This window comes from Chiroxiphia lanceolata, chromosome 1, assembly GCF_009829145.1.
Source record: "Chiroxiphia lanceolata isolate bChiLan1 chromosome 1, bChiLan1.pri, whole genome shotgun sequence".
Classification (NCBI taxonomy): Eukaryota; Metazoa; Chordata; class Aves; order Passeriformes; family Pipridae; genus Chiroxiphia; species Chiroxiphia lanceolata.
In genome coordinates, this window is record NC_045637.1 from 35,673,440 (window position 1) to 35,700,808 (window position 27,369).

The 27,369-nt window shown below is 40.1% G+C and overlaps 2 protein-coding genes across 13 annotated transcripts in view; one reads left to right on the forward strand and one right to left on the reverse strand.

The window, feature by feature from the left end:
• The window catches only part of CSPP1 (centrosome and spindle pole associated protein 1), a 66,818-nt gene extending 62,275 nt beyond the window's left edge, over positions 1–4,543 (reverse strand). For 10 of the 12 annotated variants that reach the window (XM_032682375.1, XM_032682367.1, XM_032682349.1 and 7 more), the window contains exon 1: positions 4,443–4,543. The gene's annotated coding sequence lies outside the window, so the exon portion shown is untranslated. Of the gene's footprint in view, positions 1–1,993; positions 2,146–3,682; positions 3,970–4,442 lie in introns of those variants that run through there. The other 2 variants (XM_032682278.1, XM_032682292.1) reach the window with 2 other exon arrangements.
• An 841-nt stretch (positions 4,544–5,384) lies between these two features.
• Positions 5,385–18,813, forward strand: COPS5 (COP9 signalosome subunit 5). Its single transcript, XM_032682386.1, has 8 exons — positions 5,385–5,628; positions 5,726–5,960; positions 9,113–9,241; positions 10,446–10,511; positions 12,003–12,088; positions 14,760–14,871; positions 15,646–15,794; positions 18,420–18,813. The coding sequence occupies exons 1-8, from the start codon at positions 5,471–5,473 to the stop codon at positions 18,502–18,504; spliced, it is 1,020 nt and encodes a 339-aa protein (XP_032538277.1). The 5' UTR covers positions 5,385–5,470; the 3' UTR covers positions 18,505–18,813.
• Positions 18,814–27,369: the final 8,556 nt, after the last annotated feature.

Sequence of the window (27,369 nt, forward strand, 5' to 3'; positions counted from 1 at the left end):
GAACAATTTAATCAAAATTAGAAAATACACAAAAGTAAACAGGATAAAGGAATCACTAGACAAAGAGTATGAAAAGTGCAAATTACATGTATAGTCCAAAATAAGTACCAAATCATACAGTCAGTTCTGTGCTTAACTTACTATCATGAGAAATCTTAAAAACAATCAAGCTTATTAAAAACAAGACAAAACAAAGAAAAAAAACCTCACAATAAATGCATAGTGTTTCTGGAGTTGGAGCCAACAGTGTATCACTATCTCCTGTACCACTAAAATAGCAGAGGCAATAAGAATAGCTACAATTCTGCAATAATCTGCCAATCATCTGTAAGAAAACATGTACTGAAGAAGAGATGATTACCTCTCTTTCATTAGTTGTGCACCTTGCCTATTTAACTGAAAGCCCTTCAGAGCAGAAATTTTAGCATCTTATTTGTGGAATTTATTGTACATTGCTGCACCTGGATAACCTCATAATAAAAATGAGAGTCAATCGAATTCATGTCAATAAAACTGTACAAAAGCTAATTTCAAATATTCTTTGTTAGAACAGTCTTACCAGAACTAAAAATAATGCAAAGCTGCAACAATGAAAAAAGGGAAAGATGAGATCAAAACCAACAACTGCACACAAGCCTACTCATCCTAATCTCCACTCAGTGTTTTCATCAACTCCACTGCAGGAGAAGTTTTGCAAAACCAAGCCTACTGATTAAAAAAAAAAAATCTCTAAGTTGTATTCCATACTTCAAAAAAGCATGAAACTGAGAAGAAAATTGTGACCCTCAAATCACTCTAATGCTACCTACAGAATTTAAGAAATAGGATTGCTTATCCAGGTTCCTGAACAATCCCATCACATCCAGTATCTAAACAAACATCTAAACTAATCTATACTAATCTAACTATACAGCAGGTTGTTTGAGGCTGATTAGATATCTTTCTAAAGCCTATAGATTGTATGAAGTAAACATTAGGCCAATGATAAAGGTATATTAGAAAACAGTTTCAGGAAGAGAATCAGAGAACTTCAACAACAACAACAAAAAACCAAACCACCACCTCAAATATAATAAGATAGCACATCGGTAAACATAAAAATAATGTGTCCAGAAAGACTGAGATAAATGCTTACTAGAAGTAAGATGAAAATAAAAAATGCTCAAATGCTATCAGATAAAGCCAAGTAATTGCAGGCTAACTTAATTTAATGAATACATTTGCTTGATGTATTCCTCAGAATGTACTCCTTTAAACTTTTTATCTTTTTTGATTCATAATATAAAATTATAATATTGTTATAAAGGAGGCAGAACTAGGACAACCTATTTACAATTCCTAGTGGTAATACAGGACAATCAATTCCAAAAATAAATACCCCCATCTGATTTGTCCTAAATCTTTAATCTCATTAGTTTTGTACACTGAGAAAGGATAAGTTAAAAGAGGATAAGTTTCCAGGCACTGGTAAATTTTCTTTAGCCTATTAAGTTACATAAGAATAATGAAAAAAGGCTGAAGCAACTTGTCATACTAAAAAATGTAAAAGTTGGTCTCATCACCCATCCAGTGCAGCACAGTCATCAAGAGGAAAACTACCGCACGTAGGAAGCACTGTGAGAAGTCTTTTGAAAAGCTCTCTGACTGTAACATCTATATTTCTTATATCCATTTCCAATCGCATTTATAAACTCTAGAACTGTTTCTGAATTACTGCATGGGAATGGTACCAAACTTATTCCGAGAGACAGGATAAGGAAAGGAGTATTCGCAGTATATTTTCTATCTAGCATGAGGAACACCATGAATATTCCAGCATTCTGCACTCCTATCACGTTGCTCGAAAGAGCAATATAACAGATTAAAAAACAAAGACAAAACTGTTACAGTTGAACTACACAGGCAAATTTGATCAGTGTGAAGAAAGCTGGTGATTCCAGGCCTTGGAGAATACTAAGATGACTAATCCTATAGCACTGTTGATTCAGCATACCTTTAATACAGCTAAATAGCCTGGAAAAGTAGACAAATCCTTCTTAGAAATATCCAGATGTTTTGAGTCTTAACATCCTTCTGCTTGAGTTGATCTTCTTAAAAGATGCGCAAGTGCAAACTTTATGAGATAGGCAAAACGAGTATCTTATACTAAAAAAGAAAAAATCTTATTATTCTAAGCAAAAGAGTGACAATTTGAAAATGATGCATACACTGCTAAGCTCCAAAAATATACCAGCATGTAAGCAAATGTCCCACTGAATATGAATCAACTTTATCATCTACTGTATCATGTGAAGAGATCATGACTAATCACAATAAAAAGACGGAAACAACACATTTCTATCTGAGAAGAGGCCTACCAAAGCCCTTTGGTGTGCAGTGAATTATCTTGGAGGTGACAGCACTAAACTCACAGTGAACTGTCAACTGGCTTCACATGACTGCACAAACACACCAAGGAAAAGCCTGACACTATAACGCCACTTCCAATCAAAACAAAATAGCTCATTTTCAGGTTAGCAATGCATTTGAATGCCTTTTGTACATTTCTAGCCCCCTGCAACTACTAGTAAAGGTAGCAGATTCAAAACCAAGCTTGGAGACATCACTCCATGAGCATGTGCATGCATGCACAAAAGGGGAAGTCAGAATATGCTGTAAACACTTGAAAACCCAAGGACAAATCATATGTTTCCAAAATTATGAGGTGTAAACATCATATTTTTCATGCTTTTTGGAAAACACAATATTTTGTAAATACCATTTCTAAAAAAAAATTTGATAGCACAAATCTATCAGCTTTCCTTTAGCTCTTGCAACTTTAAATCTTGGATTATTTGCATTCTCAAAACATGGTATTATTCAAAGTGCAATTTCATTAATCATACTGCTGCTATATATTCAACTACTGTCTGAAAATGTTCCATAAAAATATTTTTTCTGTATTTTTTCTTTCAGGAACGTTTTAGATTTTCATAACCTGCCTTCCTTTCCAACTGAAAGTTTTCACAAAACCACAAAAACTCTGAATAATTACGGAGTGAGCTAAATAGACTTCAACTTAAGCAAATATACCAAGCAATAAAAAGCACATAGATATTCAAGAACAATAGATATTCATGTTTGAACATGACATTTTTAATGGGTCTATGCCCAGAGTTAATAATGCATGTCTCTGTATTCAAGGTATTCAAAACATCTATGTGTATATTTATCTTATGTAGTATATTTAGCTATGTATTGTGTAGCTACTTTATCACCTAGAGCAATGCTTACTGCATTCCATTTTAATCTTTCCCTTTTCCTCCTATTTGTTCAGGAAAACGAGGCACAAAATTTAAAATAAGCATGTGCAAATATATTTTGTCTCTTCTGTGCTACCACAATATTAAAATAACATCAGGAACACTGGCAAAATGGCAATTCCCATCCATATGAATTGCAGCATGGCTGGCAAGAAGGGAAATGCTTTGAAAAACCTTTTAAAAAGCAAATGTTTTGAAATACACCACGTTTAGTAATTGTACTTGCAGGTTATACAGTCACCAATTGTGTCATTGAGAAACATTTTTCAAAGTTTCACCTAAACCTCCTAACTCTCACAGCAGCCAGTACTGGCTGCTTCTCTATCCCTGTGAATGGCACTTAGAATAAGCTCCTGCTGCCAGAGACGTGCTTCCTGTACCTTTCACTGCCGTTTCTTTCAAATCCTTGGCTGAAAAAGCACAAAAGATTCCAGGGTCTGGACAAATAATAAATTTGGTCACAAATAATAAACTCTGACTAAAGCAGCATGACCTTTTCGCAACTAAGAAGGCAATTCACCCTCTAAACAACCAACTAACAAGTTTCACGAGTTACCTCCCCTCCACAGTAGGGTTTATCTGCCTTCCCAGAGAGCAGAGCACGTACTCTGACCCAAAAAGACACCAATTTCGGTAAAGTTTCAGACCCAGGAGATCAGGTTTATTTCTCCAAGAGCGACAGCTCGGGGAAGCCTCCCTCCCCCGGCCTGCAGCGCACGCCTCCCAGCCAGCCTCCCTCCCTCCCTCCCTCCTCGGCAGCATCTCTCGGGCATTCCCGGAGGCACCGACCCCCCGGGGCCGGGGCGGGGATGCGGCACCCGCGGCTCGGCCCCTTTTCCGGACCGCGGCGCCGTTGTCAGGCAACGGCCGCACAACAAGCGGCCCCGCCGGAGGGACGAGCCGAGCCGGGCCGGACCGGGCCGGGCCGGGCCGAGCCCCGCCGCCTCCGCAGGGATATCCAGACCCGTCACTGCGCCCCGGGTGCGCCCCCGCCCCGTCCCGCCCCGGAGCCGGTCCTGTTGCCCGGCGGACCCCCCTCGGCCCCGCCGCCGCCCCGACTTGGTGCGGCCCCCGCGAACTGCCCGGCGGGACCGCGGGGGAGGGTCCCCGGGTGCCGCCCCGACCCCGCCGCCCGCTCACCGGTGCCGGCAGCCCCGACTCCGTCCGCGCCCCTCGCTTACCACCGCCCCGGAACCCGGCGGGCGGCGCCGCGCAGCGCCCCCCCCTGCCCCGGAGGGCGGCGCGACCCGACCGCCACCGCCTCCTCCCACCGGGCGGGGAAAGGGAGCGCCGCGGGAGGTGGCGGGCGTGCTTCACAGCATCGCGCAATGGACCGCGTTGGAAGGGACCACAGGGGGTCATCTGATCCAACCTCCCTGCTCAAGCAGGGTCGCCCTGGAGTACGTGGCACAGGATTGCGTCCAAGCGGTTCTTGAATATCTCTAGTGAGGGAGCCTCCACAAGCTGTCGGGGCAACCTGTTCCAGTGTGCGGTCACTCACACAGTAAAGAAGTTCTTTCTCGTATTCAGGTGGAACCTCCTGTGCATCAGTTTCTGCCCGTCGCCTCTTATCCTATGGTTGGCACCACCGAGAAGAGCCTGACTCCATCCTCTTGACACCCTCCTCTTAGATATTTATACACACTGATAAGGTCCCCTCTCAGTCGTCTCTTCTCGAGGCTGAGCACGCTCAGCTCCTTCAGCCGTTCCTTGTAAAAGAGATGCTCCAGTGCCTTAATCATCTTTGTTGCCCTCCGCTGGACCCGCTCCAGAAGCTCCGTGTCCCTCTTGTACTGAGGAACCCAGAACAGGACACAGTAAGTTAAAAAATAAAATAACAATAATAATAATAACAAGGGGCACTTAGCGGGCGGCTCCCCGTGAGGTACCGCCCGGCCGGGGCCAGGGTTCCCGCGGTGCCGCATCCCGGTGCGATCGGGGGCGCGCCGCGCGGCCCCGCGGCTCCGACCCGGCTGCAGAGCCGCGCGCGGCCGCTGGGGACGCAGCGCCGCCCGCCCCGGGCCTGCGCGGACCGTACCACCCTGGAACGCACCCCCCGCACCCCCGCCCCGCGGTTGGTTCCGCCGGCGGCCCGGAGCGACGGTGCGGAGCCGGGGCCGGGAGCGGGGCCTGGGCCGGGAGCGGGCTTGGAGTCGAGAACGGGAGCGATGGCGGGGGCGGGGAGCAGCGCCTCCGGGAGCGGGATGGCGCAGAAGACGTGGGAGCTGGCGAACAACATGCAGGAGGCGCAGAGCATCGACGAGATCTACAAGTACGACCGCAAGCAGCAGCAGGAGATCCTGGCGGCCAAGCCCTGGACCAAGGAGTGAGTGGGAGCGGGGCCGGCGGGGCGGGCGGGACGGGCTGCGAGGATCCTGGTCTGACGGCTCTGCCTTCCCCCCGCGGCCTCTGTGTCGCTGCAGCCACCATTACTTCAAGTACTGCAAGATCTCGGCGCTGGCGCTGCTGAAGATGGTGATGCACGCCAGGTCCGGCGGCAACCTGGAGGTGATGGGGCTCATGCTGGGCAAGGTGGACGGGGAGACCATGATCATCATGGACAGCTTCGCCCTGCCCGTGGAGGGCACCGAGACCCGCGTCAACGCGCAGGCCGCCGCCTACGAGTACATGGCTGCGTACATCGAGAACGCCAAGCAGGTGAGGAGGGGGGACAGCGGGTGTTTCTGCCCCTCCACGGAGATCCTGTGGGTCTTGTGAGCTATAGGAACACATTCGGGGGCTCGCAGGCTTCCCCCCGGTACCAGTGTCTGCCCGATTGTCCTGTTTCTTCTCAAACATGACAGTGGTAACTGTGTCAGCAGCAGGGAACTCAGGGCCCTGTAAACATTTGCACATTCGTACTTCCATGTCTTACAGTAGGTCATCAAAAGTTGGACTCGATGGTGTTGGAGGTCTTTTCCAAGTTTAATGATTCTATAATAAGTACGGTATTCTTTCCTTCGTAAATTATTTTCATTGCTGAGGAAGTGTTATTGTGGCTGAAACTGGTGGCTTGTGGATGATACAAGGAGGGATCGTGTTCCTAAAATAACTGATACATGTTTCTAAAAACAATATGCAAAATTAAATATAAAATATGTATGCATCAGACATACTTATATTTGTACATCACAAATATGGCATTTATTCGTACCTTCCCCTGAAGTCTTACTGCATAACCATGCTGCTCTTTTCCGTAAAATAAAGAAAACGCATTAGTGAAGAAGTTGCCAATGAAGGAATAAGAAAGTTTCAGTGCAACTTAATTATTCATTTGGAAATTTAGCTGAACAGACTCAAATGTCGGTTTCCCATCCTCATCACTCTGTATTCAGAGATCCATGTCTCATTAAACCTGACTATGCAGTAATGTTCTCGTGTGCAGAAGGATAACAGAAATACGACTGCTCTGTGGCTGATGTAGAAACCAGCACAGCACATCAGAACACCTGCTGATGTACTTCTTCCTGTACAGGGCAATCCTATACTACAAATAAGAGTTGAAATAACTTTAACTCTCCAAGCTCAAATAGTTTTGAGACCCATTTGACACTTTGATTTTTAGACCGGCTAAAATTAGAAGCCCCTTACTTACTATGTGGGTATAACAGAGGAGTATATGGGTTATTTTGGAGTGTTTTACTTATCTTCACAGCCTTGCATACTGGTAGAGATATTGAAATAGATGTGCATTAGGCTGAATCATAACATCAGCAAAGAATAAACATAATCATAGAATCATAGAATCAGCTGGGTTGGAAGGGACCTCTGAAATCATCAAGTCCAACTCTTGATCCACTACCACCATGGTTACTAGACCATGGCACTAAGTGCCACATCCAGTCTCATCTTAAAAACCTCCAAGGATGGAGAATCCACCACTTCCCTGAGCAGCCCATTCCAATGCCTGATTACCCTCTCTGTAATTTCTTCCTAATATTCCAACCTAAACCTCCCCTGGCAGAGCTCAAGACCATACCCTCTTGTCCTACTGATAGCTGCCTGGGAGAAGAGACCAACCCCCACCTGGCTACGACCTCCTTTCAGGTAGTTGTAGAGAGTGATGAGGTCTCACCTGAGCCTCCTCTTCTCCAGGCTAAACAACCCCAGCTCCCTCAGCCTCTCCTCATAGGACTTGTGCTTGAGTCCCTTCACCAGCCTCATTGCTCTTCTCTGGACCTGCTTCAGCACCTCAGTATCCTTTCTGAGTAACTCAATATACTTCCTATATAGAAGTAGTAATGTTCTGAGACTTTTTTAAATAATTCAACCTTGTTAATGAGAAAATTTAGAATTAATGTATTTTATCTGGTTTGTTTTATCTGGAAACTGTTAATATCATGGTGCTAATACTGTTGTTGCAGAAAGTAGGTAACTAGGAGAGATGTCTTTGCCTGAAGATATATTCGTACTATCTTTAGATAGAGATATATTCATACTATCCTGTTCTTAGGTAAAAATACTGAGTTTCAAAACAGTTGGTATATAGCATAAAATTAGGAGTTTATATACAGTGAGTTCAGCTTGTGTTTAAAACAGCCTGGGTGTCTGTAGGAGTTCTTATATCATAGGAAATGTTTTTTCCTGTTGTCAACATTAACAACATTTTACCGCTTTGTCTACAGTTTCACTCGTGTGCAAATATAATAACTCAGCTTTCCTGGTGCTGTGGCAGGGTTTGCATGCATGTTCCATATTTGACTTTGGCAAGCACTTGTTCCTGGAATAACTCTTTTTAATATTAAGTTGCTATTTGATATATTCCTCTACATAAGTGCTTTATAGAGGCCAGTGTTTCAGTTATTTGCTTCTCCATGGGCAGGATCTGGTATAAATACAGTTAAGATGTGTTATTTGGCTTTGAAAAATAACACACATTCTAAAGTGCTTTGTTGGCCTCTCTTATGGGAGTTGCAAAGGAAATACAAACATTATTCACCAGGAAAAAATAAAATAAATGTTCCATTCAGTAAGCAAGTTTGTGTGTTCCCTCTCATCTCTAAATTTTTCAGATTGAGCCTTCCTGACATACTCAGTATTGGGCAAAACCAAACAGGCACTGTGTCCAAACACATCTTAATTCTCAGTAAAGAACTGGCATGTAAGGTTGGACTGAAATTGTCCTACTCAGTGTGGAACAGCAAGTAAGCAATTCTTCAGAGAGGATTACAAAAATTAGGTTCAATGGGTGTTTATTCTCCTGTCTTTTTTGGGCTTCATTCCTTTTCTTCCAGTATTTTTAGAGGTTGCCAGGGGTATTATTTGGTTTGAGGTTTTATCTGATAAAAATGTGTCAAAAATTCACCTTTGGATTTTAGAGCTGGCTCTGGGCAATAATTTCTGTCATTTCTGATGTTTGAAAAACATGCCTTTCAAGTTAATTTTTAAACCTACCACTAATCTAATAGTATATGCCTCTGAGATGTGTTACTGTACTAAACAATTCACTCACTGCTGATGTTTCATGCATTATATGAGATTATATATACCTGTGTCATAACCACCCTAAAAAATTCCTCATGCCTGCTGAGGAGTCCCAGCTCACCACCTCACTGTGTGCAACCTCTTCTGTACTTCAGCTGACGCTGAAGTTCAGCTCCTGACTCCTTGAAGGTCCTTGTTCTGTGGCAGCAGCTGTAGCAGAGAATGCCAATACTACACATTGCGCGGTTTCTAGGGGATGGTTGAGCAGCATAATAAATTCCTGTTTATCCTCCCGCGGCGTTGCAGTGTGCTGGAAGGGCCGCTGGAGGGCAGCCGGTACTTTGGGAACGGAGATGAACTCGGCCTTTTCCCTTCCTTGTTCCTAGGTCGGACGCCTGGAAAATGCCATCGGCTGGTATCACAGTCACCCTGGCTACGGCTGCTGGCTCTCGGGGATCGACGTCAGCACGCAGATGCTTAATCAGCAATTTCAAGAACCCTTCGTAGCAGTGGTTGTAAGTACTGGCCGATGAGTGATTAAACGGCGTAGCAAATCATATTGAAGGGGGAATAATTTTTAGATTTCTGTCTGTTAACGTTCTAGCAGTGTGTATTTTGCATGATGGAGGTGTTAGATCCACGTTTTAAATTGGTGCCACACCTTTTGCTTTGCTGGCCACATTCTGGCCAAACCAGTACCATTGTTTGCCAAGACCATTTTCACGGCATTGTTCCAGCTATGGTGGCTTTGTACAAATCCATACATAAAGTTCTGCTTGATAATTTGAAAAAAAATGTGTTGAGCAATCCATATTTAATTTCCTGTGATAAAACAAAAAAAAATCTGTTTCTTTTTTTCTCTTCCTTCTGCTGCTGAAATACAGCAAAGCACATTCAGGAAGTTCTGTTATTTTGTATCTAAAGTGCCTTTTAAATTAAGTCAGTGGCATAGTACAAGGTGGAAGACACTAGGAAATGTATCTTTGAAGAAGCAACCTGAAAAAAAATCCCTGAGACCTTCTCTAGGCTTCAGATACATTTGAAATCAAAAGTAAACCTTATTTTAGATACTATTTGTATAACCATTGCTGCTGAAGGAAATAAAGGAAAAAATACTGAAATTAGTCATAAAGAAGGAATATAACTGATGGAAGAATTACATAAGAAAAAGATAAATGACTCTTAAGAAGTATTTTCACCGTGTGAATTTTCCTGTATGACATAATTTCACAGATTCAGAACACTTTTCAAGGGACTGCTTTTTTCTTTTTTTCCTCTTCTTTTTTTAATTAGTTTTGAAATTAAACAGGGCATTAGTACATATGTTAGCAAGGAGATTTTTCCATTAGTTTCCTGCATTTTCCACCAAAGTGCAGCAAATAATATAATACTTTTTCTTACCTCTAGTGGTTATAAGATTAAAATGCAGATTTTTATTACAGTTTATTGACTGTTCTAAAGTGCAATTTCTTTTAAGTACTTTTTAAACAGGGAAAATTAGTTTGAAAAAATGGCCCACAGCAGGCTATTGATATTCCCATCTGTTTAGAGTCTCATCCCAACAGAAAAAATACCATTTAGGACAAAACTAATACAATTTGCATGAATTACATTTCTGAAATACAATTAATTAGTTTAGTAATTGTAATTAATAAGCTTAGTTTATGCCTGTAATAATTTATAAAATACACATTATGAGTATTACCTGTATTTCTACAGATTGACCCAACAAGGACAATATCTGCAGGAAAAGTAAATCTTGGAGCATTTAGGACATATCCTAAGGTAAATAGTTAAAATCATCTAGTGTGTGATCACTGAACTGTCTTTAAATAAGTATAGATTGGTTCTAGAGATTACTGCAGTTTGATCTGCTGTGCTGTACTGTGTGTCATTGTTCATTCCAAAAGGAGGGCATGCTGATATATTGGTTACTTCATGCCTTTGGATATTGATTATGTTTACAAAAGTTGATTTCTGGTTTGGTTTTCATAGAGTTTTGGCAGTGTTAAATCAAATATACTATCTAGATTGTGGAGCTGTCCTAAAATTATATAGCTCCATAAAGATGATTTTTAATGGATATAGTTGTAGGTAGCACTCATCAAAATAGATTTACATTAATTCTTCTCTGATTATTTTTTTAGACTTAAAACCAAATGTTAATAGCATGTTTAAAATGTTGTAATTTGCTTTTCATTTGAGAAAAAGAAGGTTCAAAACTATCTACTTAGCTTTCAAGTAAATATTAGGAATCTTCACAAAATAATGTACAAAAAAGTCAAACAATATGGAAGGGTTAGGCTTAAAACTAGAAAATCACATCAGTATTGGAGATCTAGATCTCCAAATGCAGTTTCCTGTGTATAATCCTGGCAGAGATATAACTGTGTTATTTAATTTCAATCTAAGAAAGTTCAGGTATATCTTTTAAATACTCGGTTACTATTGACTGATCAAGAACTTCAGACAGCCATCCAGTAAAACAATTCACAAAATTAATTTTTAATAAAAATTAGCAAAATTAATTTTTAATAAAAATTAACAAAAATGTTTGTGAAAGGTCCCCAGTTGTATCCAAGCATTATTTTTCTGTTGACAAAACCATGAGAGATCTTCTTAGAATAGTTTGTGATTCAGTGTATTCAATTCTGTGGGCAAAACTACTTCATAAATACTTTCAGAATTTTGAGCAGGGAGAAGAATCTTGTGCCTGAAAACCAAATCATATCTAGAAAGTCACATTAGAAGCCTATTTTTAGGGAGTCCTCACAGTGGACTGCAGGGAGTTTTTGCTTAGTCAGTAGCTATGAGTGGCATCCTCTTGGCTAAATAAGTAACTGAAGTTTTGGGTATCTTTAAGGCATATCCAAGGCATGGATTTTTCTTCTCTTTTCTCACATCTCCAATCTTCCCTCAAAGAGGATTGAAATTATTTAAAAGAATAGGTAGAGAAATATTATCTTAGAAAAAGCTTGCCCATTCTTTTGTCTAATTATAGCCTGCCTTATTACTCATTTGAAAAAACCCAACTGTTGACCACTGGTTTGCTTTTGATAGACATGCAAATTAATGACTGCTAGTAAAGCCAAATGTAAACCCGAGATCCAAGAAAATTCTGAATTTCAGATTACCAGGTGAAATGTCATTTTCCCTAGGAAAAATAAACTAGAACTGCATAAACTAGATTTTTTTTGTGAAGTGCTTCCAAGAGTTGAGGTATTAAAAAAAGTCTCAGAATTACTGTGTCATCTTTGCCCTTTGTTGAATTTTTAGGGCTATAAACCCCCAGATGAAGGTCCCTCCGAATACCAGACTATTCCACTTAATAAAATAGAAGACTTTGGTGTACACTGTAAACAGTAAGTAACAGAAAAACTTACAACTTTAGCATGTTTGTGTTTAGGTTAGTGATGCAGTATGGAAAACTAAATTCCTTAGAGCATTTCAGATTTTGAAGTTCAGTGTTACTTTAGCACTGTTGATTTTGTGAAAAAGTGTTGCTGGCATTTAGCAGGAGATGGTTTAAGAGAGAACTGCTGGAACGATGAACTGATTAAAAGCTTTAGCAGTTGATTTCTGGACACATTTTAGTAGTAGTGCCTTGTTAGGGCAGGGAAGAAAGGCTCAGATGTAGAGTGATCAAGAGGGCTGGGGAGCCTGTAATCCATCTTGCTCTTGTGAGCATGTCGAGTGCAGCTCGTTATCCTGCATCACTGGTTGTGTTAAGATTGTTTCTGTCTCTGGAAGGACTGGAAAGTGGTGCAGCCTCAAGGACAAGATCAGTAACAGGAAGAATTACTGCTTTTTCTATCCTACTAGTTTACTTTCCATAAATTAAAAAGGTAGTTTAGTTTTTTTTAGCTGTTGTGTCCCCAGACATACATACATACATACCATTTCTTTATTTGTCGGGGCATTTGTTTTGCCAGGTCAGTCCCCTGATCTGGCCTAAATTGTGGGAGCACACACGTCCTTGCTGGTTAAGCTAAAGTGAGGGGGAAAGTAGAGACAGATATTGGAGACACAGCATTTGCAAAGTAACTAAGGAAGGATGGGACCAATTCCTTCAACAACGGCTTGGTTTCAATTCTGCCTTCAGCATCTGTGTACAGAGAACTTGCAGACCTCATTGACACAGCCCTGTGGGCTGTTGCATAGTGGGTTTTTTTCATGTTTTTGGTGCATGGGCATCTGATCTTCAGTGTTTTTATAGTTGAATGCAAAGTTTGACTCTGAACTGATGAAGAAATTAAAACAATTGGAATTGGCCTTCCTATCCGATTTGAGGAAAGGTCCAGAACAGGAGCTACACGGAAATCTTTGTAAAACTGTAAGAGTACATTTGGTAGGGTTTTTTAAAGTTGGCAGCACTTAGTAATTATCATTATAATATCCATCTCAGGAAGCTGGCTTCTTGTACAAGTCATTGCTTTCCATCCAAACCAAGAAAGTATTTTCCAGTCTTTCCTAGAATGAAACACCAGTTAGGCAGGAGAGGGAATTAAAACTAGAAACTTGTCACATTACTAAATTACTGATAATACAAAAGACTAGAGTGGTGGTGTCCTCTCAGTAGTATGAGTAGTCTGACTAAGAATTAAAAGTTTAGAGAACTTGAATGATGGTCACAGAACCATAGAGGATTTGTGTTGGAAAAGACCTTTAAGGCCATTGAATCCTGCTGTTAATCCAGCACTGCCAAATTCACCACTAAACTATGTCCCTAAAGAGACACATCTACACATCCTTTAAATACCTCCAGTGACTCAGCCACTTCCCTGGGCAGCCTGTTCCAAGAGTTGACAACCCTTTCATGGGTTTGTCTCTTTAATGTCCAATCCAAATCTCCCTGGTGCAACTTGAAACCATTTCCTCTCGCCCTGAGTTTGTTACTTGGGAGAAGAGACCAACCCCCACCTGTCTACAACCTCCTTTCAGGTAGTTGTAGAGAGAAATAAGGTCTCCCCAAGCGTTCTTTTCTCCAGGCTAACCAACCCCAGCTCCCTCAGCCAATTCTCTTAAGACTCTTAATGATCCTGTCTGTTTGAAATGTCAATGACTACTAATCACTTCATGGTAGCAGTAGCAGTCTGGATAATCTTAATCCAACTTTTCTCCTTTAGTTGATGTTCAAACCCCAATGCTAAATTGTTTCCATTTTATATTTTTAGTAAGTACATTGTTTGTCAAATAACCTGGATTTCTAATTTTGGATCTGCCACACATCTCTTGGAAGAACTGGCTTAGTATCTCATTTTTTGTCACATTTGTGCGATAATGTTATTTGTTAAATTCCAGAAATATTAAAGTGTGGTCAGTTGCTAGATTTTATAGCATTGTTATCTCTGATGGGATTTCTTACAGAAATGCTGAGCAAAATAACTTTACAGAGAGACCAAGAGATAACAGGATTATTGATAACCTGTGCAAGAATTTCCTGATCAAAATAAAGTTTAATATAGCTCTTAAATGTTGCTGTAGTTCACCTACACTGATGACTTTATATAGCTCAGCTTTCTATCTGCTTTATTGACTCTTGTGAATTTTGTAGCACCACTAAAGCCTGGCTTTCAAAATAGGTGTGGTAGAACATAAGATTGTTTGCCTATTTGTAAAATTTACTGCTACCAACTCTTCCTAAAGGAGTTAGAGGTGGCATATGCAAAACTGCAATCAACTGTAAGTTATTACAGTGTTGAAGTATTCCAGGCATGTAACAGGGCATCACTACATTGCACAAGAAGTTGTTAAGAGAATAATTAAAAAACCCTTGCAATTTCATTAAATAGAACACAGCAGTGTATGTGGGGATTATGTATTCCTGTATTAAAGTTATATATGAGTTACTTATGGAAAATCTTAAGAGTTAGAATTGGAACCGGGGGTAATTTTTTTAATTGTTCAGTGCTTTGAGTTTTTGAAGATACTTGCTATTGATAAGGATTTTTTGAGTTGCATGTATTTTGTGTGTGACAGTCAAAGGACATATTTAGCTGGAAGCTTTTTTTGTTTGCATGTTTGTTTTTGAAGGTATTATGCTTTAGAAGTCTCATACTTTAAATCATCTTTGGATCGTAAATTGCTTGAACTTTTGTGGAACAAGTACTGGGTGAACACTCTCAGTTCTTCTAGTTTACTTACTGTAAGTACCATAGTATGTTGTTGTGTGCATTTATTCACTCAAGAGTGCTAAAAACCGGACCCCCTACTTTAAAATGCTTAACAGAACATTGATAGATATAGATCCCACATTAGATGGGATATGATAGATATTAAGAATCTATCAGATTATACAAGAAAGTGAGTTTTTCCTAATCATAAGTACTGAAACCTTCCTGGTATCTGCTCTGTAGAAGGTGGGAATAACTTACATTTAATTTTACTGAGTTGTCTCTATACGCTTAAATTTTATCTTAAACACCTTTTAACCTTGTAACTCTATACAGCACTGAAATTAATAGTATGCCTTAAAATAATGGTGTTTAATAAGTAAACACTTTTTAAAAAACCAGCCAATGAGACTGTTGAAACAACGTTGCAACCGAAATACTGCAAGTAGACCTTCAGTGTAACAGCATCAAAACCTTCCTTCTGTAGAACACAGTTTTATGCCTTTTCTCTTGGACAGAACCGATTGAGTTTTACTTACTCTTTCATGACCTAGGGCACAGGGTGACAGTAATAAAGAGTGCCCATTTCAGGCTTTAGGGATTGAGAAATTGTCTGAGGTTTAGCTTCTGTTCTCTCAACCACCACTCATGCCGCTCATGTTCTGCATCACTTCAATTGCAGATATAAGTTAAAATGTGCAGTACTACAGTCTTAAAAGCTCTTTTCAGATTTTGTTTATTTTGTGTATAAAGGCTTGAATGTATAGCTTAGAAATCAATATGCTTATTGCCTTCTTTCTCCCAAGAATGCTGACTACACCACTGGCCAAGTCTTTGATTTGTCTGAAAAATTAGAACAGTCAGAAGCTCAGCTTGGAAGGGGCAGTTTCATGCTGGGTTTAGAGACTCATGACAAGAAATCAGAAGACAAACTTGCAAAAGCAACAAGGGACAGGTAAGATAATGCATACATTTGTCTTCTCTGTAAAAAGTGTTATTTTGTTTTAAACTTTTATCATGCCTGAAATTGTAACATGCCAATTAAATTGTAACCCAACAAGATTAGAGATAAGAATTATTAAATTATAGATATGAATGAGAGACTCCGAATGTCTTTAGTTATTTTTGAAAGTTTAAGACTTTTCAATCTTTTTTCTGAAATAAATTTAAGTCTAGTTTATTAAACAAAAAAATCCCAGTAAAATTCCATCAGAATATGGCAAACAAAAGAAAGATGTTTTCTGTCAAATGCAAAATTTTAACAGCACATTTTTGTGGTTAATCAGGTTTAAACTAACAGTAAATAAAATTATTGTATAGAACATGATTTTAAGAACTAACGCTAACGGTCCAGTAAGTTTAGTTTACACTTGTGTAAGACTTTCACTCTTAAAAATTAAGAACTACCTTTTTTCATGTTTCTTAATTAATATTTCCTTTTTCCACAAATGAGGAAGGGGGTTTTTGTGGTTTTGCTTTTAGGAAGTAGATTACAGATATTATGGTGTTTATATTTAGCTATCTTGCCTGATAGCAAATACTTGCTCTTATCAGTTAATGAAGTTATTCTCATTGGGTGTACAGAATTACAGTCACCATTTTTCCAAGTAAAATCTTTAATAAAAGGTAATAGTATCCAACAAGTCATACAGTTGGGTTGTTCAAGAACATTGTATTTGGCAAATTTCAGACCTTAAAAACCAAGGAATTCTGCACTGTACATGCAAGTGCAATTTCATATCCATCTGTGGAGAAGGCAGAACTCGCCTGCAGGCATCTTAGGAGTGTTCTGAGTGAGAGATAATAATTCCATTTAGTAAGGAACAATTCTGTAGAACACCTTGGTACAGACTGCAAAAATTGAACAAAAGCTGGGATGTTCTACTTTTCAGATTTTGAGGCTTTCTGGCCCTCTTCCTCATCATTTTATCCTGATACATAAAACAGTATTCTGGTACTCTTTTCCCCCCCACATCTGCATGCTAGCAATGTGTATGGCAGTACCAGCTTTACTGAGGGACTAATTTTTGAGATATCAGATGAGTGGCGACTTATTAGGTAGGTAAAAAAAAAACGAGGAAAAAAAGGAGATCTTGTGTGAACAGAAATTACTTTATTTACATCTTGTTTACTCTGACTCAGGTGGACACAGGCTTTGCCTTAATAAAGAGAGGAGTCAGCCTGTGTTGGACAAGCCTTTGTTCCCCAGTAAGCAATGGGGGAATATCTGCAAATGTAGTATGGTCATTGCTAAACAGAATCAGAGCTGGTATTGTGTTCGTGTAGTCTGTGCATTTGTTTCCTTGTTATGGAAAGTTAACAGCTTTTACAAGCTTTCTAACAAACATTAAGGGGAGTGACTTTATAGAAGTTAATACTCATTTAGATTATTTCAGTTGCAGAATACATTTGCAATGAAGTGAAGGCTGTTGCTAGCTCATAACAGCCAGGTTAAGTGACACCTCCCAGTTCCTGTAGTGAAACAGAATAGCAATGCTTAAAAGACATGAGAAGGATGGAGTTCCTGACAAATTTGCATCAATTTTGGTCCCTGTTTGGTGTCCCATAATACTGACCACATTTTATTTTCCCATTGTTCTCACCTGCTTACAGTTATTCTAAGAAATAACTCCTCTGATCATCTTACTATCTTATTTCTTGCAAATACTTTTCTGTTTTTGTTTAGTCTTCATCAGTAGTTAGTTTATAAATTGTAAGACTGGAAGGGATTGTTGTTGTCATGAATTCTGCTTTCCTGTGTAACAAAAGCTACCGTAGTTCCCAAAACAAATTGTAACACTTTTACAGATGCGTGTTTTTCTTCAATTAGTAATCTTTCCTAAGAGTAAAGATAATAAAAGGCTTCTATAGACACAGGACAGTTGATTCAGTGGCACCTAAATTACTTTGAAGAAAATAAGGTTGCAAAGTTTACTAAAGGATTATTGGATGTACCTGTTTTAGGAAAAACAGTGCTGTAAGGCATTAGGATAAAGGTGCTTACACTGGGATGTATGAGATCTTCTGTTACTGTACATACACATCTCTAAGAGCCATTTTCTAAGGGTACGTATGGATTAGCCAAATTGTGCTCCAAGTCAGCTTCTTTTCCATAAGATTCCTTTATCTAGCTAGTAGTAATTTGTCCCTGTTCTCCACGCCTTCAGGGCTGATTCACCTTTTGCATTTGTTTTTATTTGTTAGCTTGATACTACATCTCCCTAAGCCAAACACTGGGGAAGACTTGGATCAGTAGGAATCCTCTCAGCTCTTTGGGCATTTTATTTCATTTTTTGGTTTAGAGGACCATAGAGCCCACTTGCTATTGTTAAGATGTCCTAAATTGCCAAGGAAGTTTTCTGGAATTGGTCCGTGTGTGTGTATAGTCAGTTTGCTTTTTAAGTAACAAAAAGGTATTGGCAACAATGGCTAAATTGCTGTGTGTGACTTCTTGCTGGACAGTTGTTAAGATTCATGGGGTTATGGGCACCCTGAACTTCCAAAACAGCTGAATATCTTCAAAGAAAATGACAGTTCTGTTCAGGTTTTGTCCAACATTGAATTTATGCTTGTTTTTCAGCTGCAAGACCACCATAGAAGCTATACATGGATTGATGTCTCAGGTTATTAAGGATAAACTTTTTAATCAAATTAATATAGCTTGAAGCGCATCACCAGCTGATATGCATCTCCAAAGCAGAAAACACCGTAGTTTCTTTTGCTCGGACTTGTTCAATTTGGGAAATGAAGCTGGAGTGGAAAAGTATTCATTTAATTTGTAGTACTTTAATATTTTCCACCTGTCTGACCAGTTTTAAAGAACAAAATGTTCTGAAATGTAGTGCAACTTTTTGTTCTTTATCATAAAACACAACCAGTTTGCAGAATTGTTCCAAGAGAAAAATAAATGTGACTTACTGGATTTTGGTCTTAGATATTTATCTCATCCAACTGCAATAAAAGAATTTTGAAACCGAGTGAGTATTTTGGGCCTTGATATTTTTGGCAAGCATTTATCTTCTCTTACTCTTTTTCTTATTGTTCTGTAGAAAAGTACTGTCTACTCAGTTAGATTAGATAGGTAAGCTATGCAGTATAAGAAGTTTGTTTCTCAGATTTTAATATCTGTGTTTAATTTTAAGAATTGAAATCCCATTTGTTTATCTTTTAACAAGTTATTAAATCTAATGGAGCCTTTCCTGATTTGGGTTTACTGGTCTAGCCAGAAATGGTTTCTTCTCACAGTAATGAAACACTTATGCACAGTACAACAGTGTTTTGCTTACAGCATTACACTCACGATGGACATTTTATATTTTTAAGTAGTCAAGTGTTGACCAGTTCTGCAGTGAAACTCACAACAAGATGAAAAATTAATATCTCTGAAATATGTATTAGGCTAATTTCAGGCCACAAATACTAAATGCATTAATCATAATTGCTGGCTTACAACATGGTGCTGCTGCAAGGGCTGATCTTTGTTTGTTTTGGAGGCTTTCATACTGAATTTCAATAATATCCAATATTCAATAATGTTTGGATTTCTTTTAAGTTTTTGTCCTTAATCCTGAGTTTCCTGGGGGAAGGGGGGGTTAGAATGTTTACTTTTGGGGTAGTTTATGCTTTATACAATATGCCATTATGCTTTATACCTTAAGCAACTGATATTTCTTTTCATCCTTAACTCTGCCTTGATGTGGGTTTTGGTTTTGTTTTGGTCTGGAAATTTTAATAGCTGTTACTCATTTTGAGGCTTTTCATCCAAATGGATTCCAGTGTATTTGAAGCTAAGGTGCAAGTTATACAATGAAAATTTGTAATTCAGCAGGGAAATGCAGATACCCTGAAGCAGAAATTCATCAAAAGTTTTAAGGCAGCATCCGACTGTATAGGAAAAATATGTTTAATTGGAGCTAGTAAAGCTGAGATAATTGTCAGATGTGCAGTTTGATAGGAGAACAGTTTCATTCTTCTTTCAGCATGACAGTGGTGGGGAGGCAGGAAAAGAAAGCTGTGGTATTCGAATATTCAAAGCTATTAATTTTCTTGGAATGAAAATAACAGTGTGCTTGTCTTTGATCAATCATTTTTAATGCTAGCGTTATTCCAGATTCTGAGATCAGAATTCTGTGCATCAAAGATGATTACCAGAGAGGAGTCATCCATATCTACACACATACACGTGCACAAGAGTATCCTGAATGCTGGAGAATCATCAACAGATAGAGAGTATGCCTGCATTCTACCAAACAGTTTTGAGATTTCAAAAATGTTAGGAATAAGAGGATCCTTGAGAACAATACATGCTGTGTATCAACAAATACATCAATTTTTTCTTCCATATTTGCACCCACTTTTTATTTAAAAATTAGCTTATGTAAATGAGTACCACATATCAGATAATTGACAGCTGAAGTAATACAGTACATACTAAAGCACATACAAATAAGTTCTCTTTAATTAGATTTTTGAGACAAGCATGCATTCCAAAATGAGTGCCTTTCACGTTTTAATGAATAAAAAATTTAATGAACACAATTTTTTCATCTAACAATATTTGCCAATATATTAAAATTACGGAATGCTAAAATGCTGAATTATGCTTGAACTTCTTCCTTATCCTGTTCTTCTGCTTTTCTTTTTTTAAGTGTTCCTGTGTGCTTGCATTTCTCATGTATGCAAATTGCATTTTTAAACAATTTATACATACTGATATCAACAAAATCCTAAGAAGTATATGCATATTTGTGACAGTCAAATACCAAGGATTAAGCTGTAATTCCTGATAGAGTACCAGATTTCCTTACTGTGTGCAGGCTTGGAGAAGAGCCATTCATATTTATTCTGTGATTACTGGGACAAAGGTGCTTCATTATTCTATCAGACCTTCTCCTTTGAAGTTCCCTTCGAATGTTTGTTAAGAAATAGAATGACAGCTTCCATAAATTACTTTTCTTGCCTGAAGATTGAATGGTTGCATTTCTGGCAAGAGATGAGGTACACCTGTCTCAAAGGGGGAAAAGGGTCTTTGCTCAGGAATTACCACATCTCATTGAAAGAGCTTTAAACTAGATTTAAAGGGGGAAGGGGATAAAGCCAGGCTCGATAGAGATAAGCCTCAGGTCACCACACTGCTGTTTGAGGGAGAGTGTGCTAATGAGGTCCTTCAAGTCTGCCATCTCAGTGGAAGTGGTGGATGGAGGTCCACATGGCAGCAAAGACACAGGGCTTATGGATGTGTTAGAAACCATAGAAGTGCCTGAGAGTGGTCACATGGGAGTAAGAGCTTCTCCCTAAAAATAAAGGCAGCAGGATCAATAGCCCAACTGTAGTACATGTACACCAATGCATACAGCATGCCCAACAAACAGGGGGAGCTGGAAGTTACTATGCAGCAGGAAAACAGTGATACAGTAGCCATCACAGAGACATGGTAGGATGACTCACAGAACTGAAGTGCTGCAGTGGATGGCAATAAACTCTTCAGAAGGGATAGGCAAGGAAGGAGAGGCTGTAGGGTAGCCCTGTATGTTAGGGAGTGTTTTGGTTGTCTAGAGCTGAATAATGGTAATGATAGGGTCCCAGCTGACTGGAGATTGGCCAGTGCGATGCCCATTTACAAGAAGGGGCAGAAGGAGGATCCAGGGAACTAAAGGGCTGTCAGCCTGACCTTGGTGCTGGGGAAGGTTATGAAGCAGATCATTTTGAATGCCACCACACAGCATGTATAGGACAACTAGGGAATCAGGCCCAGCCAGTCAGGATTTAGGAAAGGCATGCTTGACCAAGCTGATCTCCTTCTGCGACAAGGTGACCAACTTAGTGGATGAGGGAAAGGCTGTATATGTTGTCTACCTGGTCTTCAGTAAAGCCTTTGATACCATTTCCCACATTTCCCCTGGAGAAACTGGCTGCTCATGGCTTGGACAGGTGGAATCTTCACTGGGTAAAAAACTGGCTGGATGGCCGGGCCCAGAGTGGTGGGGAATGGAGTTAGATCCAGCTGGTAGCTGGGCATGAGTGTTGTTCCCAGGGCTCAGTATTTGGGCCAGTCCTGGTTAATATCATCATTGATGACGCAGATGAGGGGATCAAGCACACCCTCAGTCAGTCTGCAGATGACACCAAGTCAGCTGGGAGCATGATTGGCTGGAGGGCAGGAAGGCTCTACAGAGGGATCTAGACAGGCTGGATCCATGGGCCAAGACTAATGGTATGACGTTCAACAAAGTGAAGTGCCGGGTCCTGCACTTGGGTCACGATAACCCCAGGCAGTGCTACAGGCCTGGGCCAGAGTGGCTGGAAAGCTGCCCAGCAGAAAAGGACCTAGGGGGTTGCTGGTCGACAGCTGGCTGAACATGAGCCAGCAGTGTGCCCAGGTGGCCAAGAAGGCCAATGGCATCCTGGCTTATATCAGCAATAGTGAGGCCAGCAGGACCAGGGCCGTGATCGTCCCCCTGTACTCAGCATTGCTGAGGCTGCTCCTCAAATCCTGTGTCCAGTTTTGGGCCCCTCACTACAAGACATTGAGGTGCCAGAGCATGTTCAGAGAAGGGCAACAGAGCTGTTGAAGGGTCTGGAACAGGAATATAATGAGCAACTCAGGGAACTGGGGTTGTTTAACCTGGAGAAAAGGAGGCTCAGGGGGGAACTTATTGCTCTCTACAGCTGCCTGAAAGGAGGTTGTAGTGAGGTGGGGCTCGGTCTCTTCTCCCATGTAACAAGAGAAAGGATAAGAGGAAATGATCTCGAGTTGCGCCGGGGGAGGTCTGGATTGGATGTTAGGAAAAATTTCTTCACTGAAAGGGTCAAGCACTGGACCAGGCTGCACAGGGAAGTGGTCGAGTCACTGTCCCTGGAGGTATTGAAAAGACACATAGACATGGCACTTAGGGACATGGTTTAGTGGTGGACTTTACAGTGCAAGGGTAACAGTTGAAATTAATAATCTTAAAGATCTTTCCAACCTTAATGATTCTATTGTATTTAAGGTATTTATTGAAGTCCCAATATAAAACATTTTGAATATCATACCATAAATTAGGTTAAGATAAAATTATAAAAACAAATACTTTAAAAACTACAAAATCAGACAAAATCTAAATACTACAGAGTTGAGCTAATATCATTTTAGGATGCAGGTCCCAAAGTGGTGAAAATTATTAAAATATGGGGTGGTAAAATATAAGATTAATTGCGTGCACATAGAACTTTTTTCTTGTGTCAAGTCTTGAGGAACTGACATCGGAGAGTATCCAGTTAGTTGAAAGACTTTTCTGGAGTTAAAAACAATTATTCTAAACCTTTAAGGAATTAATGAAGGATCTTGTTCCTTGGAGTGTATTTTTATGAGATGTAGTTTTACTTTTCAGAGCCTCGGAATAATATCCACAAGGAAATATGTAATTTAGGAAAGTTAATTTTGACCCTCAGATGAAACTTTTAACATATGAAATATTTGCTGTGACATTTCGTTTGTTTTTAATTATGAAAAATTGCTTCATAGAGGGCTTTCTAAAAACTACAGTATTCTGGGAAGTAGCATGGTCCAGTGGATAGGTCACACGACTGCATCTCAGGAGAATGGGCTTTTCTTCCTGGCTTTTCACAAACTAGAAGTGCATAAACTTTAGCAAGGCATTTCTGCCAGAGTTAGTGTCTGTTTCCTTCTATGAAGTAAGAAGATTGATCATTAGCCTTTTAAAAATACTGATGAAAAAGGATATGTAAGTATTAGCGGTTTTATTCACTAAAGGTCATCACTACACTCTCAGTTTGTCAGATGTTACCACCTTAAATAACAATTCTTAATAATGCTGTTAGCAAAAAATGTTTACTCTGTTTTGCATAGTTTGTCTGTTTAGATCATCACAGACAGGAAACGGCTGAGCCCTTTGAGGGGATTATGAATATATCGTTTTCGGAACCCTTCATTTTTAATTGAAACATGTGTTCAACTCCTATGTAAATTTGTCCATCATTTCCTGTGTGAATTTCTGTTTGCTTTAGCCCAAATTACCTTAGGGCTTATGTATAACTGCAGTGGCATTACTTTATTATAAAAGGAAATTAATTTATGTGCCTGCATCTAATGGCAAGCAATCTTTAGTAATTACAACCATCTGAGCTTTCTTCTCCAACTGAAGACAAGTTGCATTCAAATAATTTGAGATTAGAATTGAGCTTATATTTTAAATCTGTTTCTAAGGGAGGCATTTGCAGTCTGAGTTCTTCAAAGCTGGAGATCCAACTACAGAAACGTAAAGGTGTCAAAATGGCAGATATTGTTCCAATTTAAACAAGGTGTATGTATTCTATATGGTGATACAAACTCCAAACTAGCTCCTCATTACACCAAGTTTTTGTTGGAGTTCTTCCTTTTCCATTTTGAAATTTTTTCTTTACAACTAGGTAAAACTGTGAGAATGGCAAAAAAGGTTTAATGCAAATATTTATATAAATCATCATCTGGGGACAAATAACTTGTAAATAACATCTATACCTATTTAAGAACAAAGAATGACTGTGTGAGTACTCAGGTCTCTATATAGTGTTTGACAAAATAATGCTGAGATGCCTGTACATCTTATAACTGTTTCTGAATAATAGCAGCATATAATAATTTTTACTTTCTATTCTTGGTTCATCTGTCATACAATATTTGGCAAGTTGTTATTTTCTTTATGGTGAAAACTGTGTCTTTTGAATTATTTCTTACCACTTATCTTTGGAGACGGGATCTTGCATTTCCCAAATCAACAGTGTCATCTCTGCTAGAGGTAAGATACAATGTTCGTTTTTAAAAAATTATAAACACAATAAAGATAAAATGCTTGTCCTAACAAGCAGATAGTTTTCTAATAACTTCACTTTTACTTCCAGGCTTTAACAGATTTTAACTCTGCAGATCTGGGATGTTACTTCATTGTTGACTGAGGTGCTCTAATCCCAATTGCTTAGTTGTTCTGATTGTGCAACTGTATAATGTAGATGATTTAAAGAGGTCCATCCATTTCAGTGTGATGAAATGAACTGTAGTAAGATGTTGCATAACTAGGAATAGCTATCTAAAGTTTCACTTACCTGTTTTAAGGTAAGGGTTTTGCTTGCCCCAGCCTGTGTACTGCATGGGCTGAGCAAAACAGGCTCGAGAAACTTAACTTGTGGGGTTAACATGGGGGAACTTACCCATGTGAACCCAGTGGTGTTCCTGTTAGTAGAACGGAGGAAATAAGGCAAGAACTGTTTCTTCTGCTGGCAATCATGGCTTAATAGGATAAAGACTTTTATTTTATTTGAAGGGCTAGAAGGACCAAAGGAAACAAATACAGATCTTAATTTTAGACTGAACTTGCTCTATAGAAAGGCATTGTCTTTAAAGGTAGTTGAACTTTCTGCTTTCTGCCATATGTTTGGTTGTCGGGGGGTTGGGTTTTTTTTAATTATAGCAATTTCAGGAAATTTGTTTGTGTTAATTGACTCCTCATAAGTATTAAAACCTTTCGTTTCTCTCTGAAATTCCTTGACAAAATTGTCTGGCTGTGAAGAGCATCAGATTTTGCTTCTAATAGGAAGAAAAAGCTGTGTAGTTCTCTTGTCTGTGTCGCTGCAGAAAATGAGCCAAAGAATTGAACTATGGCCTCTGTCAGTGCTGTATGTTCGCTTGAATGCAATGCTTCTCCATTAAAGATTTTTTTTTGTTCTAACAGTTTGTTAGCTTTTTAAAAGGAGACCTAAGGATGTGACTCAACCTTGCAGAAAGAAAGAAAAATGACATGTAGGCTGTTCTCCTGTTCTGAACTTACAGCACACCTTTGCAGAGGACTCAGTATTTTTACTAAATAAATGTAGAACCACTGTACTGTGCATGGGAAGTCACAGTGACCTGTGAGCGTTCTTGGATTTGTAAAAAAGACATTGTGGTTAATGGCATCCTGCATGTAAGTAAAACAAAAGAGCAACCTACCCCCTCTAATGAAATTTAAATAATTTCAATCCAAAGGAGAATAAAATCCTGTTCTTTCCTCTCTACGTATCGCAGGATGTGGGAACAAAATGCTACATATCCTTGTTGATATGAGATGGGAGTTTGAGATGGTGGATTCAGGTTTGCAGACACTGGTGTGCAAACAAGTGAAGTGTGCGTAGGAGGACAATAATACTGCTAGCTCTCCATTTTAATAGATACTTCAATCATTTTGTCACTTAAAGGTCTGAATATGGTGATTCCTATCATCTGTTGATCCAAAATGAATTAGTGCTCAGTACAATTTCAGAAACTAAAGTGGTGAGCATCAATATTAAACTTCTTGTTTTATGGTAACCTTTTTTTGTCTAAAAATAATACTAGCTAAGGAATAGAAGATGCAGCAGCCAAACATTTATATCTTTATTTCATTTATTATAGTGTTAGTGCTGAATGGGCTTTATATAGTCATAGGTATTGGTATTTGGACCAGTCAGTTTAACATCTTCATTGGTGACATGGACAATGGGATCGAATCGAGTGCACCCTCAGCAAGTTTGCCGATGACACGAAGCTGAGTGGTGCGGTCAGCATGCAGGATAGGAGGGATGCCATCCAGGGAGACCTTGACAGGTTTGAGAGGTGGGCCTGGGTGAACTTAGTGGAGCTCAACAAAGCCAAGGGCAAGGTCCTGCACCTGGCTTGGGGCAATCCCAAACACAAGTACAGACTGGGCAGAGAACAGACGAGAAGTTTGACATATCTCGGCAATGCACTCTCACAGCCCAGAAGGTCAACCACGTCCTGGGCTGCATCAAAAGCAGCGAGACCAGCAGGTTGAGGGAGGTGATTCTGCCTCTCTACTCCACTCTCATGAGACCCCGCCTGGAGTGCTGTGTCCAGGTCTGGGGCCCCCAACACAAGAAAGACATGGAACTGTCAAAACAAATCCAGAGAAGGGCCACTAAGTTGATCACAGGACTAGAACACCTCTCCTATGAAGCCAGGCTGAGAGAGCTGGTGTTGTTCAGCCTGGAGAAGTGCTGTAGTTTAGATTCTCTTGTTGAATTTCCCCATGCAACTATGGGTTTTTGGGGGGCGCTTGCCAATAGCACTGTGCGGTCTAGCTGCCCCTGGGGAACCAGCCATGGCATGGTGGGGGGAGCAGACAGGGTGGAAGATGAGATCCCAGGAAGAAGGGGTCCCACGATAACTAGGGGGATTAAGGGGAACCAGGAGTTCCAGTTTCACTCTCTTTGTCCTGAGACTGCTGTTGGGAGGGAGCTGCCAGGAGCCACGGGAGGACCTGTTTCATGCTCCTGCCTTGCACATCCCGCGCCGCTCTAGGCCTGTGCCCGTCAGAGCTGTCTCTCCCCGAAGCCCCCTTCACTGCCTGCCGCCCCTCGCTGCATGGAGCCTGTGCCATCCCTTGCCCGCTGCCATCTCCAGAGCAGCAGCTGGTTCCGCTGATCGAGACCGTGGCACCCGCCCACACTGCAGCACCCAGAGTTGGTGAGTCCCACCACCCACATGGAGCTTGCCTGCTGCTGGCTCCAGAGCAGCA